Source organism: Bufo gargarizans, chromosome 4 (assembly GCF_014858855.1).
Source record: "Bufo gargarizans isolate SCDJY-AF-19 chromosome 4, ASM1485885v1, whole genome shotgun sequence".
Lineage (NCBI taxonomy): Eukaryota > Metazoa > Chordata > Amphibia > Anura > Bufonidae > Bufo > Bufo gargarizans.
The window spans coordinates 481,139,694-481,160,980 of record NC_058083.1 but is presented as its reverse complement, the minus strand read 5'-3'; the positions used below and the strand labels follow the sequence as shown (position 1 = coordinate 481,160,980).

General features: G+C 45.4%; 1 protein-coding gene across 3 annotated transcripts in view; it reads left to right on the top strand.

Annotated features, from left to right (window-relative positions):
• UGP2 (UDP-glucose pyrophosphorylase 2) overlaps positions 1 to 21,287 on the top strand; it is a 106,107-nt gene that overhangs the window by 27,357 nt on the left and 57,463 nt on the right. For 2 of the 3 annotated variants that reach the window (XM_044289298.1, XM_044289297.1), the window contains exons 2-3: positions 12,316 to 12,443; positions 16,400 to 16,507. In XM_044289298.1, the coding sequence (XP_044145233.1) occupies positions 12,330 to 12,443; positions 16,400 to 16,507 (222 nt within the window). In that variant the 5' untranslated portion in view covers positions 12,316 to 12,329. Of the gene's footprint in view, positions 1 to 6,299; positions 6,451 to 12,315; positions 12,444 to 16,399; positions 16,508 to 21,287 lie in introns of those variants that run through there. The other variant, XM_044289296.1, reaches the window with a different exon arrangement.

Here is a 21,287-nt window from a genome sequence, read left to right as displayed (position 1 = left end):
ATTTCCACAACCTTCATTTTTTCAGTTTATGTAATTTTACATAGTTTACTTCTACAGACGGCAGCCAATGTAATATAAAATAGCACTAAAGTATGGTGTCATGGGAGGGAATGAACTAAAAATGTGGCCAACAATCATGGCCACATGAGTTAATAAAGCCTACTTAGTTTTTTTTACTTAGTTATTTTGTTTTAGCCATTAATAATGTCTGGTGTAAATAAGCCTTTAAAGGGTTTTTGCAAGATTTTTTTTTATTGCAACCCGCCCCCACTTGGCCGGACCTATAAAGGAAAGATGATTTGCCCGTTCCCGGCGCCAGCTCCTTCTCCTTCAGGCCTCCGATACTCTGCCGAGGCTCTCTGGATGTCAAGATCTGGTTTGACATTGCCGCAGCCAATCACTGGCCATGGTGGTGACTGGCTCCACTTATGTTATGATATATGGTTACAGGACATATTGGTCTAGTCAAACCAGATGTTAACATTTGAGGAACCCAGTGAAGCACTGCAGGCCTGGAGGAGAAGGAGCAGGGAGCCAGCGCCGAGAAGCAGGTAAGTCATCTTTCCTTTACATGTCTGGCCAAGTGGGGAGATTGGCCACCCCCATTCTTTCACAACCCCTTTAAGCTTCTCATACAAATTCACTAGCTGTGGGCCGAATGGACGATTGGTTGCCAGCTATCTCTCCTGTCTCCCTCCTGGCTAAATGTGTCTGTGTATGCTACGAGGAGAGCGGAGAAAGCCTCTGCCAGACCGTTTCTGGTGGAAGCTTATCTCACTGGAGAACAAAAGGATCAGGTGAAAATATTAATTTCTCCCAATCCTTGTCTCCCCTGACATCATCTGTTGGGGGAGAGTTGGTAGCTGACCCAAACACACATTAGTGTGTTAGTCAAACCTCCTGTTCTTGGCGGTTTCGGTCCACAGAAGCATAATGTGTATGGACAACTTTAGGCTTTGTTCACACTAATGTCATGGCTTCTAGGGGTGCACCGAAATGAAAATTCTGGTCCGAAACCGAAAATTCAGGATGCCCTTGACCGAAAACCGAAACTGCCTTTTTGCCCAAATACTTTTAAAATACTTTTTTTTTAAATGATATTTATAACAGTGCCATCCACAGACCCCCCACCTCATAACAGTGCCATCCACAGACCCCCACCCACCCCATAACAGTGCCATCCACAGACCCCCCACCCCATAACAGTGCCATCCACAGACCCCCCCACCCCATAACAGTGCCATCCTCAGACCCCCCACCTCATAACAGTGCCATCCACAGACCCCCCCACCTCATAACAGTGCCATCCACAGACCCCCACCCACCCCATAACAGTGCCATCCACAGACCCCCACCCACCCCATAACAGTGCCATCCACAGACCCCCCACCCCATAACAGTGCCATCCACAGACCCCCCACCCCATAACAGTGCCATCCACAGACCCCCCACCCCATAACAGTGCCATCCACAGACCCCCACCCACCCCATAACAGTGCATTCCACAGACCCCCCACCCACCCCATAACAGTGCCACCCACAGACCCCCCCACCCCATAACAGTGCCATCCACAGACCCCCACCCACCCCATAACAGTGCCATCCACAGACCCCCCACCCCATAACAGTGCCATCCACAGACCCCCACCCACCCCATAACAGTGCCATCCACAGACCCCCACCCACCCCTTAACAGTGCCATCCACAGACCCCCACCCACCCCATAACAGTGCCATCCACAGACCCCCCCCACCCCATAACAGTGCCATCCACAGACCCCCCACCTCATAACAGTGCCATCCACAGACCCCCCCACCTCATAACAGTGCCATCCACAGACCTCCACCCACCCCATAACAGTGCCATCCACAGACCCCCCACCCCATAACAGTGCCATCCACAGACCCCCACCCACCCCATAACAGTGCCATCCACAGACCCCCCACCCCTTAACAGTGCCATCCACAGACCCCCACCCACCCCATAACAGTGCCATCCACAGACCCCCCCCACCCCATAACAGTGCCATCCACAGACCCCCCACCTCATAACAGTGCCATCCACAGACCCCCCCCACCTCATAACAGTGCCATCCACAGACCTCCACCCACCCCATAACAGTGCCATCCACAGACCCCCCACCCCATAACAGTGCCATCCACAGACCCCCCCACCTCATAACAGTGCCATCCACAGACCCCCACCCACCCCATAACAGTGCCATCCACAGACACCCCCCCCCCCCCATTGCCGCTCCAGTACAGACTAGTTATAAAATGTGTACAATTAATAAGGATTCTATTTATGAGGCCCCCTCTGCAGTAGAACATTCAATATAGCCACATCCTACTCACAGGGCTGTCATCTTAATGCTGGCCGGCCGGGCAGAGGAGCGGCAGCGTCACTACTGACGTCACATGCCTGCGCCGCCTCCTTCATTCAGAAAGTAGGCCGGGCACATGACGTCAGTCGTGACGTTGCCGCTCGTCTGCCCGGCCGGCCAGCATTAAGATAACAGCCCTGTGAGTAGGATGTGGCTATATTGAATGTTCTACTGCAGAGGGGGCCTCATGAATAGAATCCTTATTAATTGTACACATTTTATAACTACTGGAGCTGGGGGCCGGAGAACAGTGAACGCACCGGCCCCCAACTCCTCCTCCCAGTCCCTCCCCGCTATTTTCTGCCGATATGTACCAATATCGGCCGAAATGGATTAGGCCCATTTTCGGCCGCCGGAATTTTGGTGCACCCCTAATGGCTTCCATTGCATGAGAAGACATGTCAGCTATAATGGTGGTTTCACACTACATCTTTTTACAAAAAGCTCCCTTGACATTTTTGAAATCACAACATGCTCACGGTGTGGTGTTTTATAGATGTAGACAGGTATGTATAACTAAAAAAAAAGTCAAAACTAAAAATACTTCCCAAAAAGTGTGGATTTCATGGTATTTTTTACAAGTCAAAAAAACGCTGGTAAAAAACCTAGTGTGGCAGCACCCTGAAGGATCCATCTTCAAATGAATCCCATTAACCTTGAAGGAGCTGTCTCTCAGGTTTCCATTGGTGTTTCTGTAATTTTGACAGCAAAAAGAGCACTTCAGAGTACACTGTGACCACTGTAAACATATCGGCATTCCCAACGAAAAGGGAAGAGCGCTAATAGTAGGAAGAGCCAAATGTTTTTCCCAATTTCTGAACCATGATAGACCCTACTTTTAAGTCAGTGTGATCCATCAGAATTCCATGGGATCTCTTTGAAAAACCGATATGCCATAATGTAGTGTTGTTATCAGTGGCAAGGTCACTTATTTGAAAGGAGGCGAACGCTTAGCTTTTTAATCTCTGTTTTGTGTGTATTTTGTAGTATTAAAATCAGAATGGTTCCTGGCAGAAAACAAAAGGCTAAAGCAAAAAAATTGCTCACGTTTTCCCTCTTCTCCCTGTGGCGATCCATACCCGACTTCATTCCATTGTGAGATTTTTCCTTTGACAAGGGATATGTTTAAAAATAGAAAGTCATATGAAGATGTGTTATTTAATAGCTAGATAATTCCATGGAAATTCCTGTCTTTCCTGACACAAAGGGTCCTTCTTTGAGTGGTCTTTCTTTCCTAGCATTTCTGTTCATGCTTACTTCATGTATTACCCATGTGTTTGGATTACAAAACATTTCTCCAATATAACTTCCTTGCAGACAAATTGTCTGGCTGCTTGCTCGGACTATGGATTGTTTTTGAGGTCCCTCAGAAGTATGTTTGTTGTCTATCAAAGGTGTATGTAATAGAGTCAAGTAGTTAGAAAGTGGTGGAGATTCACTGTCCTGTTACTTGTGCGAGGTTGTGATTTGCATCTTATAATTCTATAAATTGGGTTCAGACAATGATTAGGTGCAGTAACAAAGCCTGAATACATGGGGAACTAAGCCTTTATAAAAACTAAAAATAAAACCAGGAAGGGGTTAGTAAATTGCTCAGAGTGCCCTGCCCCTTCTGCTTTTTTTGTGGGTGTGAAGTACAGATCCATAGAAAGTACCGTATATGCGATTTGCACTCTACACGCTCAAAAAGCCCAGCACAGCCGATAAAATATGAAGGGTAGAGGCAGCTCTTCTACCCTTTTTGTATGTTTTTTTTTTTTTTAAACAAGGTTTAGTTACCTTTTAGGCCTCATGCACACAACCTTCTCCATATTGCAGTCAACAAAACATGGATCCACAAAATACTCCAATTACTAGAAATGGCTATTCTTGTTCTTTAATCTGTGGAATGGACACATGCATGTGGACAGCACACAGATGACATCCATTTAGTCTTCAATTTCTCAGCAGCGCCACCACAGGGTAAAGTAAGCATTACACAGTGCCATTTTGTTTCTAAAATAGACAACCCCTTTGACGCTCACGCTAAGGCCGGATTTATGTTGTGTCTTGGCCAACTGCGGGTTTACTGACCTGAACTCACAGCATGATGGGCATTAATGATGCTGTGCGTATGTGTCAGAAACATGTTGGGAATCCAGCCTAAGGTCTCTCCTCCAAGAGGCTTGATTGACAGCAGAAGACACAGGCCCACAGTGCAAGCATTCAAGTCTTACCTGTTTCTGTAGGGCAGGGATGCTCAACTTGCCGCCCTCCAGCTGTTGCAAAACTACAACTCCCAGCATGGCCTAATAGCTGTAAGCTGTCCAGCCATGCTGGGAGTTGTAGTTTTGCAACAGCTGGAGGCCTGCAGGTTGAGCATCACTGCTGTAGGGGAACACCTGTCAGTCATTGGGCAGTGTACTGCCGGTTGAGCATGAGCGGCCATACTAGTTGATCGAAAGAATGAATGGCTCATTACCCTACAGCAGTGGTCCCCAACCAGTGCCTTGCTGTGTGACTCACCATGGAGTCCTGAGCTATGACCATATGTACTGGAAATTGACATTGTTGTAGACTTAGGGCTCATGCACATGACCGTATGTATTTTGCGGTCCGCAAAAAAATACGGATGTGTCTGTGTATTTTGCGGAACGGAACAGCTGGCCCCTAAAAGAACAGTACTATCCTTGTCCGTAACGCGGACAATAATAGGACATGTTCTATTTTTTTAGCGAAACGGAAATATGGACATACGGAAATGGAATGCACACGGAGTAACTTCCGTTTTTTTTTGCAGACCCATTGAAATAAATGGTTCTGTATACGGTCCGCAAAAAAAAGACACAGGAAGAAAATACGTTCGTGTGCAAGAGCCCTTATCCTAAATTTGCCAGTTTTGATGGTATGATTCTAGTGTTAAATGTCACACTGAAATATTTATCAGCAAATGTTTTCATATTTGTGCTTCAGGTTGAATGTGGCTGACAACCTATAAGTGGTTGGGGGCTTGTGGCCTGCAGCATGGTACTGTATCACCTAGCTGATTATGGAGAGTAGGATCAGTAGGCCTGTCTCTTAGACTTATTTTTGCATCTTATAATTTGGAATAATAAGAAAAAAAAACCACGTACTTAATGCAGGATGCCAGCAGTGCTTGTAAGAGCAGACGCTGACATTATTCCTCCGCTTACACCAGAGCTGCATCAATAACAGCTGCCTGTCTCTGGCTGCGTGAATGTCTGTCTCTTTCATAGGAAGAAAATAGTTTGAGAAAAAGTCCTAAATTGTTGGCAGCTTAGATAACAGCATCCAGACGAGAGAGAAACAATGTACCGAAATGTTTTTTTTTTTTTATCTTTTGTTAATGTAAAAAAATAGATTAAAAATATGGAATAATGAGGCCAGCACTCTCCAGTTGCTAGCAGTCCACAACATGCAGCATATGGTAAGAGAAGTGGCTGAAAAGCTCCAAAAGGGCGATCATGATTTAAAAGGATTTCCTATCAATAAATGGTGGTTGGACCCGCCGACCCCTAGAGCAAGGGATTCCCAGTCTCAGTTCATGAAATAGGTTGGAGATTTAGACTTGGCTGAGAACACCCTGTTGGATGCGATGGCAATCTCTGGCTAACCCTTTGTTTCTCCAAGACAAGTAGTGATCGCCCAGCCTCCATAGATAATTGCTTGTTTGGCTGGACAGACAGGTCCGTGGACCAGCTTTACCGCGGGAAAAGAACAGCCTCTTCCTATATTGCTGTAATTCTTGTCCATAAAGGGGTTGTCCAGGACTGTACACGTGATGGCCTGTCCTGTCTGATTGGCAGGGATCCGACACCCCCCCGATCAGCTGTTCTGCAGTAGCTCCACCATCTGAACTGTGTAGTGGTCAGAGTCGGTTACTTGAAGTGAATAGGAGCGCTCTGCAGTCACCAGGTCCGTGCACTACAAAATGGATGGAGTCACGTGGTTCCAGCACCAACACAACTCTGAACAGCCGATTGGTAGCGACGTGGGGTGTCCGAACCCTGCCGATCAGACATTGATGGCTTATCTTGAGGCTATGGACAAAATCAAACTAAACACAGGTATGGGCACAGACGGTAAGCTTGAAAAGCCTTGTACCCCTATAGTAGTAAATAACCACCTTAAATCTGGAACATGATAGCTGCTAAGGGCTCATTCAGACGGCTGTAAGCTGTCCGAAAAAATGCGGATCCGTTTTTTTTTTTTATGTAGATTAGATGCTGTCCCATTCACTTCTATGGGTTCCTTTTCTTCCATTGCACGGCTCAGCAAAAAAATGAAACATGTTCTATACTTGTCGGTGAAAATCAGGACATGGCCCTATTGAAGTCTATGGATCAGCAAAAAAACGGAATGCAATCCGTTTTTTGACAGACATTCTGAACTGTCTGCAAAAAACGGATCCGCATTTTTGCGGACAGCATACAGCCATCTGAATGACCCCCTTAACCAGAGATTAGAAGTATAGGTACCTGTCAGTTGAGGGTTATTGACCAGTAGGTTATGATTTTTACTTTTATGCCCCTATCACTTCACTGTTATCTTAGTCGTCGGTAGGATGCAGGGAGCTATGGCTTTGCTATGCTTCAGTGAATTCATTCTACTATATACTGTTTATAACTCGGAAACTCCTATCCATTGTTTTCAGTTCTTTTTATTATCTTGCGGTTGTCTGTCTGGTTTCTCCTCTCTCCGCCATCTCTCAAGCACAGAATGATGTATCTGTTCTCCATTAAACTGCTGCAAAGTCAAATAAAGTGTGCCTGCGTAGAAGTGCACATAGCCCATCTCTTGTTACATTCTGGGCCTCTCGCCACTCCGGGGGCTTTACCGTCCTGAACCAGACACATGTGCATTACACTTACATAGTGTTCCGGCAGGCAGATCTTGAATTGACGGTTTGTCATGTGCTGATATTGGCTAGAAATGCTGTAATTCCCTAATGGTGAATGTCACAGGAATTCCCAAGAAAAGTGGTTAGACTAGGTCTGCCGGCCCGATCAGCTTAAAGGTGTAGGTTTGTGGTAAGTATGCAGACGCTATTTTATCTGTGGGCTGAGACTGATGACAGCACTAATAGATAGCAATCACGCGCTTCCTTGTATCTGGTTTATGTGGAAGTAAAAGACTTCTGTATGGAAATGAATGATGGCGCCCACTTACAGATCACATGCTATATTTCAGAACTGTGCAAATACATAACGAAACAAAAGATCTTTTCAACAATCATCTCGATCTAAGGTGTCATCATGGACCAGTAGGCACTTTGTATACAGTACATGCTTTGTATTATCCTCTAAAAACAATGCTTCTAAGGGACAAGATGTCAGCAAGTCGACTTACACCTCTCAAATCAGATACATGCCTCTCTAGACAGCCCTCTTTTTGGGTCCTTGCCCCTCATCGGTACAGCGCAAGGTAGGGATTGGCTGGATGAGACGTCTTAGACCAGGGATGCCCAACCTCCAACCTTCTAGCTGTTGCAAAACTACAGCTCCCAGCATGCACGGATAGCCTACAGCTGTCAGCCTACAGAAGGGCATGATGGGGGTCATAGTTTTACAACAGCTGGAGGGCTGCAGGTTGAGCATCCTTTCCTTAGACGTAGATCTCTAACGGGGTATATGCCCCTGAGCTGCATCTATAGGCCCTTTAACACTGGCCAATGGTTGGTCCAGTTACTGGAAACAAACGTTTGTACAGACACTGATGAGGATAGGTCATCAATATCTGTTCGGTGGGGTCCCAGCAACCCTCTCAGTCAGATGTTTGAAGGGGCCATGGCTCGTGCAAGTAGTGCAACCTCTTCATATTATACCAAGCACAGTCCTGTACATTATATAACAGCCTTGCTTGGTATTGCAGCTCAGTTCCGTTCAATGGATGTGATGTCAACAGCCGAGGAGAAGGCTACAGCTCCTGCCTGAATGCCACGACCACTTCCAGTAGCTGATCAGTGGAGGTGCTGGGAGTTGGGATCAGATATTGATGACCTATACAATTAAGTCTCAGACAAGCCCTTTAACTGGCACATAATGGCCATAGTGTAGGGTGGCTGTTACCTGTCCACCGCTGGCACCACTTATGGTTCCTCGCTTCCTTCTCCTCTTCACATTTGTGTGCTGCTTGAGGAGTGTGCGTAGGATGGTACCAAGAAGTGAAGAGGCCCTGAAAGCAATTAAAGTGAGGGATCTGGTCCCTTGTAAAACACTTGTTGAATGTGAGAGCGTAATAATTGAATCCACGTGTCCTTGGATGTATTCCTGGCCTCCAGCATATAAACATCATGATGTTGCTGGAAAGCAATGCACAGCAGAAATCGGGTTCTTATTACCAAGCGGCTTCTATTATGTCATAACTAAACAAGTTTATTAATTAATAAAACCCCTTACTATAAAACTCTCTAGTCCCTGAAGGGTTGCAAGAGCTGCTGCCAAGATGCAACCATCAGACTGGCTGTAAATTCTGAAGATTACTGAAGAATGAACGGGGGGGGGGGGGGGGGGGGGGAGTTTCATATGTAGCATTCGCCTCCTGAGTGATGCACGGGGCTGGAATGCGTGTGGATTGAGGTTGTTCTTTGCCCCAAGGACTTTTTTTTTTTTTTATGCTGAATGTATGCTTGTGTCCTAAGCGAGTCCCTGGGTATTTCCCAATGTTCTCTGTCTGCAACAAAAAGGAAGAGGAGTCAAGCATGCCTTCCAAATCTGAAGAAGAATCCCTTGAGGCAACGAACAACCTCAATCCACATGCGTTCCAGCCCTGCCCATCATTCAGGAAGCATATGCTACACGTACAGTGGTTAATACTTGATGTCGCTATGAATGGCTGAGCAGCTCCATTGACTCACGATCTGGTGCCGGAAGCTATTCATTTTACAGAGCTGGAAGCAGAAGGCTATGCTGGGGTCGGGAGTTTAGTAATGGCGGCTGGCCAAAACAGCGGAGTTGCCATTCAAGTGATCTTGTGATGTTTCATAGATACTGTCAGTAATGACAATGGCCTGAAGTTTTGTCAGATTTGGAATCTGTGAGGGGCTTGAGCACTCTTTTAAAGGAGCAGCGTTATACAGGATTGGTAAAACATGGCTACTTTCTATCAAAAATAGGGCCAAACCGGTCTATGGGCTGTGTCCGGTATTGTAACTCTGCCCCAGTCTCTTGAAGATGATAGATAAATTGTAATACCAGATACAACCCTTGGAAAGATGTGGCGCTGTTTCTGAAATGCCTTTAAGGAACCTGTCACCGGGATTTTGTGTATAGAGCTGAGGACATGGGCTGCTAGATGGCCGCTAGCACGTCCGCAATATCCAGTCCCCATAGCTCTGTGTGCTTTTATTGTGTAAAAAAAAACCGATTTGATACATATGCAAATTACCCTGAGATAAGTCCTGTCCCTGACTCATCTCACATACTGGTCTCATCTCAGGTTAATTTGCATATGTATCACATTTTTACACTGCTTTATAAAGAAAAGACGATGACCTCCCCCCGCCTCACACACGCAGAATCCCCTGCAGTCAATGCTCGGTCAATGCCGATCATCATGTACGCGTTTCGCATTTGCAAGAAAGATGAGCATTTGTTTCTCAGGCTGTATAGAATGGTATGTCATGTTTATAAGTGCAACCTGAAGAGCACTATTATTCTACACGGCTGGATAGGGTAGATTTCCTGTTTTTCACATCAGCTCGTGTGTGACCCAGCTCTGACTTGTCTCAGTCTTATGACCATTTACTATAAACATGATGCATTGGCCGGAATAGGTTCCTATTCCCATTGTGCACTAATTGTTCTGTTCCTGTATATGAAAAAATATTAAAATTTGCCACCTTATCAGTGATTGGGAGGCCACGAAGGTGGGTTTGCATGGCCATCAGACTTACTTTAAAGGGAATATATAGTTTTATTTTTTTTTACATTAATTATGTATTAGCATTTTTAATTATATTTTTTTTTCCACTTATTATTTTTGTTTATTTCTGGCACATAATATGGTCCTCCAAGAAGTCATTACAACACCTCTAGGGGGGCACTGACGCTTAATGTTTTTTATTTTGCACTATTTCACTGTAACTGGGACATCCACAGCAGCCCCCCATGGGAGCATGGCACACTAGAGCTGATCAGGGTCTGCCAAGACCCTGTTGCTCTGCTTTGACCCTGAGACACCTGGCGGTCACACCACCGCCGGGCCGGCTCGGCCACTTCCAGAATCTATGCACCCAGCACAGGAGAGGGCAGCCGGGTACCCAACCTGCTCCTACTAGATTGCATGTGTATATATACGTGCTAACTGCACAGGGCATAGGCACGTATGTTCACAGATAGCAGTCGTGAAGGGGTTAAGCTGGAAGCACAAGGGGTGTGTCCTTTTTGCTCCAGCTCTCTCCCTGTTTTAGCTCAGAAGGCAATTGAAGGATAGAACTGAGCATGTGTGTCGACCTCAGCGAGATGGACAGAGAAATAAGCAAGAGAACAAACTGCAGGTGGCGCTCACTGGCTATACAAAATGTTTAATTAGATGCCATTACAAAATGATTCAGATCCAAGTGCTGGTTTGAAAACTGCAGGATATTTTTCATGGGACAACCCATTTAAGCCCTGCCCCTGGGTGCAGATAATTTCTCTAAACCTACATGCACCAAATTACACCACACTTTGCCACAAGTTGCGCCAAAATCTAGGTGCACTCACATTACTAAAGGCGAGCCGTAGTGTCTTGGGTGGATTTGTCTTTAAGATAACCAGCCCGGGGCTTGGTGAGTTCCCGTTCACACAATGGTAGTGCACTGTGCATTTTAGTAACCCGCAGCCTGTGCTGTTCTTGGCTGTGAAGTTGCAGGCTCGTGTAGCACCTTCTGTAGCTGTCAATAGGAAGCATCTCTTGAGACATCTTTAGTTTTCCGTTGTTTCCTGGCCAGAGATCAGTCTTATCTTAGAGCCGTGAGAAGGGCAAGACAACATGAACGTCTTCTGAGACATATGATGATTCTTCTCTTACTGTGCACGTTGGGAAGAATTCATGAAGCGTTTTATGACCGTTTTGTAGCTTAATAAAAATGACGGTCCTCCATATTTGCGCAGGATAAATTTTCTCACCCCTCGCTAGTTTTGAAAAGCGCTCATGGTTGTGGACGTGGACATGGTCCATTGGTCTGACAAATTTAAGGTTAAAGCTAGAAAATGGTGAAACTTACAGCTTAAAGGGAACCGGTCACCTGGAAAACACATATTAAACCAACCACAGTACCTTAAAGTATCCCCCAGTGTGCTGCTAATCATTCTGTCTCCTCATATTTGTTAAAATTGCAGTTTTAATGTCTGTTGGCTCCTTCTCCAAGTCAGGCTTGTAGTCTGGACAACCCGTTTAATTCAGTGCAAACCCTAAAATAGAGCAGTATTACTTCAGCCTTCTAATATTGTTAGTTGTCCGCTCGTTTCTGGTGAGGCTACGTTCACATTGGCGTCGGAGACAGATTCTGCGCTACATTCAGCAAAAAAATTTCCCATCAAAACAGAGAGACATTTCAGCGGAACCCAACAGGCCCCGTTATCAGTCGGAGGGTTGCATCTGGCGCCTCTGGTGTCAGTTGGGCAATGGATCTGGCACAGACAAAGCTTGTTGCTGACGCCAAAGTGGCAAAAGGTATGTTTGCCCTGCGGTCCTTGGCCCTTACCTAGCACTGTCAGCAGTTTTGGAGGGACAGACTGTAGTGAACAGAGTAAACCAGGACTTTAGCCTTTGTAAACACACTTGGTATATGTTCACCGGAGACTAGCGGATAATCGGTGGGTAGTGGAAAGGTTTATTGTCCCCTGGGCATCTATTGTTTCAGAGATTGTCAAGTGCTACAAACACACTTTATCACTGAGGCTTTTCCTTTTGCAACAACTGATATATATATTTTTTCTTTATTTCAGATATAAGCAAAGCAATGTCTGGTGGAGGGATGGCTCAGTTCCAAGAAGCCATCAGACTGGAGCTGGAGGAAGCCATGAAGGTGGACCTGGAGAAAATCCTGTCTACAGCACCTGAGTCGGAATTAGAGGTACTTATCCTCCAGTAAAAACTTGTTTTTCCCTCTTTAGGTATAGAGCAGGTTTATTAGCCAAAAATGGGCTTTACGAGATGGAAAACTTGCATAGTTATGGAGTTATATGAGCTGATGAAAACTATAGAAAATTAACTTTATGTACCCAGGATGCTCACCAGGTAATGCCACCATAGATCAGAAGTTTGTCTCTTTCATTTTCATTATCCTGCCCAGCTCTGTGTTGCACCTTTGTTTAGATGCTACTAGGGCTTGCAGTTGGCAGAATAACCATGTAAACGACTTCAGTTCCCATGATTCCTCTTAAATGCCCTGTCTATAATTACAGCCGCCTGCATGTATTTATTACACGGCATAAGATAGTGCTGCAATTACTATCTGTCACCACACTGAACACAGATCTGCTACTGAGAAACAGTTCTGCTGCCCAGTATGAGAAATGTGATCTCAAAAGACAGGGAGATTGGGGGTAAGTCAGGGACCAGTGGAGATAAGAGGTATGTGATCTGCGATGATCATGTATCTCAGGGATTGTAGATGAGAAATAACCACATGTTCACTGTATGAGAGGTTACACAACAGGAATATGATCATGGCTTACCGGGGCATCTCTAGTACAGACAATATATTAGTAAGTGTTTAGACTTACTGCAGGTAACCCATTTGCACATCATTTTTAATGATTTCACAAAGTTCCTTATTATTGTGTATCAGATTTGTTGCAGAAATCTGCAACTGTCTTGTTCATCTGAATGGGACTTTCAGAAATCCTTGCGCTTCCTGACAAAATGAGCCCTATCAAATATGTCATGTGTGAATATACCATGTGTCACCACATACCTTGACATTACACCTGGCGATCTCCAGTCATGTACTGTGTGCGCGCTGAACTCACTCCCTTGAGTTTTCTGGGCCAGACATGAGTACTTTTTGCTGCCTGGCCCCGTCGGTCAAAGCAGTGGGGGCCTGGCCGTGAATGATGGAGTCTCGTGCAACGCCATCGTTGACCAAGGGGCTCATTAGAATAAACTTAAATTGCATCTGTCAGCAGATTTATATCTTTGAAACTGGCTGGGTTAGATGTGCGCTTGGAAGCTGAAGGCATCTGTGTTGGTCCCATGTTCATATGTGCCGGCATTGCAGAGAAAAATGATGTTTTATTATATGGAAATGAGCCTCTAGGAGCAACGGGGGGCGTTGCCGTTACACCTAGAGGCTCTGCTCTCTCTGCAACTGACGTGCCCTCTCCACTTTGATTGACAGAGGCAAGTGTGATGATGTTTTCACTGCCTGTCCCTGTCAAAGTGCAGAGGGCGCTGCAGTTGCAGAGACAACAGAGCCTCTAGGTGTAACAGCAACGCCCCCGTTGCTCCAAGAGGCTCATTTGCATATATTCTCAGAAATGCGGGCACATATGAACATGGGACCAACACAGATGTCTTCAGCTCCCAAGCGCACATGTAACGGGTCAGCCAGTGTTATAGGTACAAATCTGCCGACAGGTGGCCTTAAAAAGCTTTTTTCTCCGAATTGGGGGCACATATGAAGATGGAACCAACAGCACTGAAATATGCTGACAAGCAAACATCTGAATATGGGGAAAGTTTAATTTCAAGGTATGCGGTGACAGATTCCCTTTAAGGAAATACAGTCTATTGTTACAAGTTTTTATGCAAATCTATCAATTCCCTTCCAACTAGTATATCCCAATCAAAGGACTGCTTGTGCCTTTTCCCCCATGTAAAAACATTACGGGAGTCATGGTAATGCTACAATTTGATTACGAATAGATATCGATGCCATGTAGCCCTAACCTATCACTGCAGCAGTGCCCTTCTTGGCAGCTCCACATGCTTTTACTGTGTTTTCTAGCAGTAAGTGGACATTAGAACTATAACATCCATAGTCATAGGGAAACTGAAATCTGCCCAGCGTGAGAGAGGTTGCAAAAAAATATGAGGACAGGAAATGATGCATTTTGTGACTTCCCTTATAGCGCCCCTGGGCACGCCATTGCTTTATTATACACTGTATAGTAATGATGTAACCAGCTGTCATCTCTTATTATTCATAATGGATTGCAGATATGTTTTACTTACCCGAGCAAACGTGATTGAGGCAATAAACATGAGTTCAAGTGTAGTGAAAGCTCTGTTCTCGTGGTCATCAGCTTCCTGGTTAATCTTTAACTTCAGACACTTTAGTAGACTTTTACGTCGCATAGCTTTCTTGTCTGAATTGCTTCATTCACCTTTCTGCCAGCTAGATCAAACACTGCAGCATTTCAGAGAAAACTATCGTTTAAAAAAAAAAGAGCCGGGTGCAGGGGTAAGCGTCCGGGCACTTTGAGCCCTTCTCCCCATGTCCAGACTTTCCCCTCTTCTCGTTTTTTTAACTGATTTCTCTGAAAGACCGCAGCGTTTCAGAATAAAGCATAGCTCTCTGTCATGAAATTTGTCGGAATTTCATGCTGCCTGATGACACGTTCCCTTTAAAGGAGCCCGTCTGGTTTCCTTCTGATTTTTTTTTGGATGGCAAGAACTGTGCACTATTGCTCTGTCGTTGTGTTTTTCCTGCCGTCAAAAGTGCTGGAACCTCATCGTACCCCATTAAAGTATAACATTATTAAAAACTATTCTAAATACTGTAAAATTTATTTTTGTAGTATTCATTTTTTCACTTTTTATTTATGCAATGGGCACCTGACGTTCAGGCATCTATAGTGCTTTGGAATCTTTTTATTTTTGCAATGGGCACCTGACGTTCAGGCATCTATAGTGCTTTGGAGTCTTTTTATTTTTGCAATGGGCACCTGACGTTCAGGCGTCTATAGTGCTTTGGAATCTTTTTATTTTTGCAATGGGCACCTGACGTTCAGGCGTCTATAGTGCTTTGGAATCTTTTTATTTATGCAATGGGCACCTGACGTTCAGGCGTCTATAGTGCTTTGGAATCCGTACACTAAGGCAACACTGACATGTCAGTGGTGTACGAATTCCCCTGTGGGGCTGCAGTGAGCGATGTATAGGCAGGAGCTGACATCGCTGCTCATACCTGTGCCAGATCCACTCTGCTAAAGCCTGACATACACGTTGGATGTGCTATGCCAGGCTTGAGCGGAGTTGGCACAGGCAGGAGCAGCGATGTGCTGTGCAGAGCACCTGCCTGCTCAGTTTGCTAAAAGCTCTGCATAGCACATCAGTAGATGGTCTCCCGCACTGATGTGTAGCAAGTGGAGGAGGCGCAGGCAGGAGCTCTGCATAGCACATCACTGCTCCTGTGATGTGCCAACTCCGCTCAAGCCTGGCATAGCCCGATAGGACCTATTGACTTATAATGGATTCCTTCTGGTTCATCTGTGGCGTCCAACATTTTGATGGAAAGAATAGCAGTGAGTCAGTGATTGGCAGTCAATCATGGACATAACATGTCCACATAGTAAATGGCTAGAGGCAGAGGATTAATAAAGTCTGTATTACTTCTTTTATACCATTGTAAGCAATTTCTGAAAAAATAATAGAAAATTTAGACAACCCCTTTAAGAATTTTTTTTCCCACAGTTTTATTGTATCTCTTTCTTCAAAAGCTGGTTGGCTACCACTATGTACCAATATGGCTTCTATTTTAGCTCACCCATAGGTTGTCGCCCAATTTGAGTGGTAACCTTGACCAGTCATGCTATTATGTATCCCCTCAATGCATAAATAGACCCATCTGCTGGTTAGGACTAAAGAAAAGGACTGTTGGTTGTCACCCAGTTCTCTCAGAAGGACAATGACCACTTTAGGGCCTACTGTATATTTAGGGGGTTTTGAGGGATTGTGTTAGAGTTCTGTACTTCATCTGCTGGCGAAGTTTGATCTAAATAGTAATAGGGTCACCTTTTATTCACGTTATGCTTCAGCCGTTGTATACATGGCTCAGATGATAAGCATATGTTTTCTATCCTTCAGCATACCAAGAAAGACTTGGAAGGCTTCCAGGAGTTGTTTCATCGGTTCTTGCAAGAGAAAGGCCCTTCTGTTGATTGGGGAAAGATCCAGAGACCCCCAGAGGATTCAGTAAGTTACTGTATTATGTTACTAATTACAGCGCCGTGCTATATGGATGGAGGTGCCGGATGTTGGACATTTGCATTGAGGCATTCCTTTGTCCTCTTGTACACCACCTTGTAGTGTTTTAGGCTACTTTCACACTAGACGTTTTGGCTTTCCATTTCTGAGATCCGTTCAGGGCTCTCACAAGCGGTCCAAAACGGATCAGTTTGCATTCTAATGCATTCTGAATGGAAAAGGATCCGCTGAGAATGCATCAGTTTGCCTCCGATCAGTCTCCACTCCGCTCTGGAGGCGGACACCAAAACGCCTCCTGCAGCGTTTTTCTGTCCGTCCTGGCATGCGGAGCGAGACGGATCCATCCTGACACACAATGTAAGTCAATGGGGATGGATCCGTTTTCTCTGACGCAATCTGACACAATAGAAAACGGATCCGTCCCCCATTGACTTTCAATGGAGTTCATGACGGATCCATCTTGGCTATGTAAGACATAATAAAACCAGATCCGTTCATGTATGTATGCGGTTGTATTATTGTAATGGAACTGTTTTTGCAGAGCCATGATGGATCCACAAAGAATGCCAGTGTGAAAGTAGCCTTAGATGTTGGCAGCTTTCTTGGGAGGATAGTTTTAAAGAATGTCTTGTATTCACAAGTCCTGTGCCGCAAGCTTTATGAGTCTTCAGTGTAGATGAGGAAGCTCATTGTATACCGAGAAGGAAGCAGCAATTATTTATTGCTTTTTACTATTATTCTCTATCGGGTAACATGACTTTTTTTCTCTATGGGGAAATTCTGAAATTACATGAGAAAATAATTCCCGTTCAGCCCTAGCCTAAGTAAATTCTGACAAACCACAGGAGGTTCAGTCACACATATTTTCAAGTATCAGACACACATTCTGCGGAATAGTACAGAGGGCGGCAGAAATGTAATGAGAGCGTTTAGGTGCTGAGTAGCTAAAACATCTGTTTTGGAATTTTTACTTAAAATAAAGAATTTTGAGTTGGTCATTCAACAACATTTATCCACAGGATAGGTAATCCGGGAATAAAATGATAACTAACTCCCGACACCCCCGCCGGTCAGCTGTTTGAAGGTGTCGCGGTGCTCGTGCAAGTGCTGCGTCCTCTTCACTGTTTAGCTGCGCGCCGTTTAGATTGTAGCTGCAACTGCTCGTCCCATTTACTTGAATGGGATGAGCCACTGCAGTGACACTGCACCGCCACTACAAGCGACACCTGCATGAGCACCGCAACCCCTTCAAACAGCTGATTGGGGGGGGGGGGGGTCCTGGGAGTCTGACCCCTGCCAATCTGATATTGATGTCCTATCCTAAGGATAGCTCATCAGTATCATCAAACTGCGCCACCCCTTTATGGTTGATCTTTAGTTTCAAACAATTTCTCAATGTTTATGGAACTTCACAAACTGTGAACCTACAGTTTTAGGTTGAAAATGCCCGTCCACCTTCGCTAGCTGTTGTACTGAACGTTCGTTTGTCCAGCAGTTATTCCTCTTAAAGGGGTTATAAAAAGCCCCCACATGTGCCGGGCCCCTCACAGGGAATATACTTACCCCGCTCCTCGCTCCCTACGCCACTGCTGGTCCTGCTGCTTCTCCCTGTACACGGATGAAAACATCTGGTGTCGGGGGGAGAGCAGCCAATAGCAGGCAGGGACGGAGACGAGCCTCCCTAGCGTCTCCCCCGATGTTAGGGAGGCTTGTCTCCATCCCTGCCTGCCGTTGGCTGCTCCCCTCCGACAAGCGGCGGTGCGGGGACTGGGAGCGACGTAAGTATACTCCAAAGACATACTGATATATACAGTAAGTGAGTAAAATAAATAAACCTCTTCGTACACATGCATGCTGAGCGCGAACGAACATGTCGGTGTTCTCATAGCGGCTGCCAGATATCTCTACCGGCTTATCCTCCCGGAGAATAGAATTAGGCGGGGGTCATTTATTAAGACTGGCCATTTAGACGCCGGTCTTAATCCCCTTGCGCTGGCGGCGAATGCGCAAACGTTTTGTAGAGGTGCAGGCCTCTACATAAATTTAGCGCTTAGTGCTGCCGGCCATACAACATGGTTTAAACTACAAGTATAATATGGTTGTACCTGCGCTGTCAGTGGGTCACTTTCCTAACTCTGTAAGCAAGTAGTATACAGAGCCGCTGCTAAGTACCTAAAAGGATCTCGGCTGCCCCGATCCAATTAAACATGCATAAATGTATCAAATTGATTGCGGTACCTGCGCTGGGATAAAGGAAAAATGTTGAGCGGAGGGTAATAGAAAGTACCTGTTCCGATGAAAAGGTAATTCAATACTGCTGTGATGTACAGGAAATGTTAAGTCCATCGGTGATGCAGGATAAGTGGCAGTGCTTCTTGCTCAACTTCAAGAAGTGCGCGCCGCTCCGGCCGGTAGCTGGCGTGCGCGCGAAGTAGCCTGTTGGTATGGGATTCCGGAGCGTGGAGTGTGATGTCACAACGATCCTACAGTAAGTTCCAAGGACCAAAACTTGCCGTAGGATCGCTGTGACGTCACACTCCATGCTCCGGAATCCATACCAACAGGCTCCTTCACGCGCACGCCAGCTACCGGCCGGAGCGGCGCGCACTTCTTGAAGTTGAGCAAGAAGCACTGCCACTTATCCTGCATCACCGATGGACTTAACATTTCCTGTACATCACAGCAGTACTGAATGACCTAACCCATGCAACAAAATCTGCAACAAAAATACACCAAAAAGTGGTGTAAAAACAAAAATAAATGACCCCCTAAGTGTTTAAACTTATAAATGACCCCCTAAGTGTTTAAACTCAGATGATGTTGGGGGAATGGTGCGAGGCCCCTTACATACAGTATAGGGTAGCCAGCTGAAGTTGGTGGGTTTGGATAACTTTTGGCTACGGCCTTCATAGCAGATGGACAAAATAATTGCGGCACTTTTATTACTTCAACAATTTGGAGCACACATGATTTTCCTGCAGCATTTGATGCTATCTAGGCTGTTCAGTGATACTACAGGTATCTCCGAAGAAAGTTGGTGTTTGCTCAGGTCTGAGCCTGAGCTGGTTTGTTACATACATACAGTGCGGCACACAGATACTGAATACACGTCTGACCAACTCTGTATAAGCTAGACAAGTCTTTCCACCATGTACTGATGAAAGGAGCAGAGATTTGCCTAAAACGAGGAGGCTTTGCAGCGTGCTATGAGTCCCCTCGTTATACTTTGACTTGGACGTTTCTCTGTTAAAGTGGAAAAAGGCCAGCGCTGGCAGAGTCCGTCTGATGGAAAACACTGAGGCTCTTTCTACAGGGTACAAGTGAGCTCTATGCCCAGAGCTGTCTTCTGAACCATGTTTATAGGGCCGGGTTTATCTGGGGTGAATTTTTTTTTCTTTATGGAATATTAATTTCGTTCTTGCGTCCTTTATTCACCTCTCTCATTTATAATGCACGTATGTTCTTTTTGTTAGCATAGGGTGTAATTTGCATTAAGTGAATTTTTTTACTTGGGCACATGTGATGAACATCAATCCTTTTTGGTCCAGAATCTGTCAAAAACTTTCTGCGTAATCCGGAATATTTAGGAAGTGCTGATCTTGGATGGAGATTCATGGAGAGTAAAAACGGTCTTGTGTCTTGATAGCTCTTTAAAATTCAGGGCCGTCTAATGTGTGTGCTGCAGGATGTTTTTTGAAGGTAGGATCTCTTAAAGTTTGCCTAGCTTTTGATGTGTAATAACGACATGTAGGACTTTTTGAGTATTTAGGTTAAATCACTAAATCTAGGGGGCAGAAGCCAGTGTCGGAGTGGGGTGCCTAGGACCCACCAGTAAAATTCATACTGGGAGTCCACTGTACAGCTGCGTAAAAATATTACCTGACCCTCAGTCACAAGTCCCTAAAACACACTTTTTTTTCTTAGTAACTTGCTGCCAAGCGTGTGTCTCAGGCTATTCTGTCAGTATCATACAGGCTGGCTCTTGCCTTGGATTTAGGTCCTCTTAGCCTTGTTAGCCAGGAACACATGCTCGCACAGCGGCAGGCAGCAGCAAGATGATTGATGATGGCCCTCCGGCAACGATGTTGAGAAGGCAGGTCACCGGGAATTACTAGCTGGCCTGTTGTCGTGCCTAGACGTCATCTAAGCCATCCGATGCATCTATGATAACACACTGGGTAGTTTGTTAAAGGGTTTTCCAGGGCATACATATTGATGACCTTTCCTCAGGATTTGTCATCAGATCTATGGGGGTCTGACACCTAGCACCCTACCAACCAGTTGTTTCTGGCACCAGTGTACTGCATGTTAGCTCCCAATCTCTGGCATAGCCGCTACACATGAACAGAGCCTTCTGTTTCTAGCTCTGTCCACTGTATAGTTCCTGGTGCTGACAGCTGATCAGTGTGGGTGCTGGGTGTAGGACCCCAATCTGATATTGATGACCTCTCCTCTCTATGTCTCAGAAAACCCCTTTAAATAATCTAGCCAGGTTTTATATGGACACATAGGCCAGTTGAGATGCTGTATGTTGTCTTTGTAGTGCAGTCTGGTCTGCTGGGCCATGTGGCATTTTTTCAGTGATTGGGGACTAAGGACCCACCAGTGGATTCACCTTCACAATGCGGGCACATATGACCATGGGACCAACAAAGACTCCTTCAGCTGCCAAGTGCACATGTAACAGGTCAGCCAGTGTCATAGGTACATATCCGCTGACAGATGCCCTTTAAGCCTATGGGAGTTGTGCGTAATGCCTTCCCATATG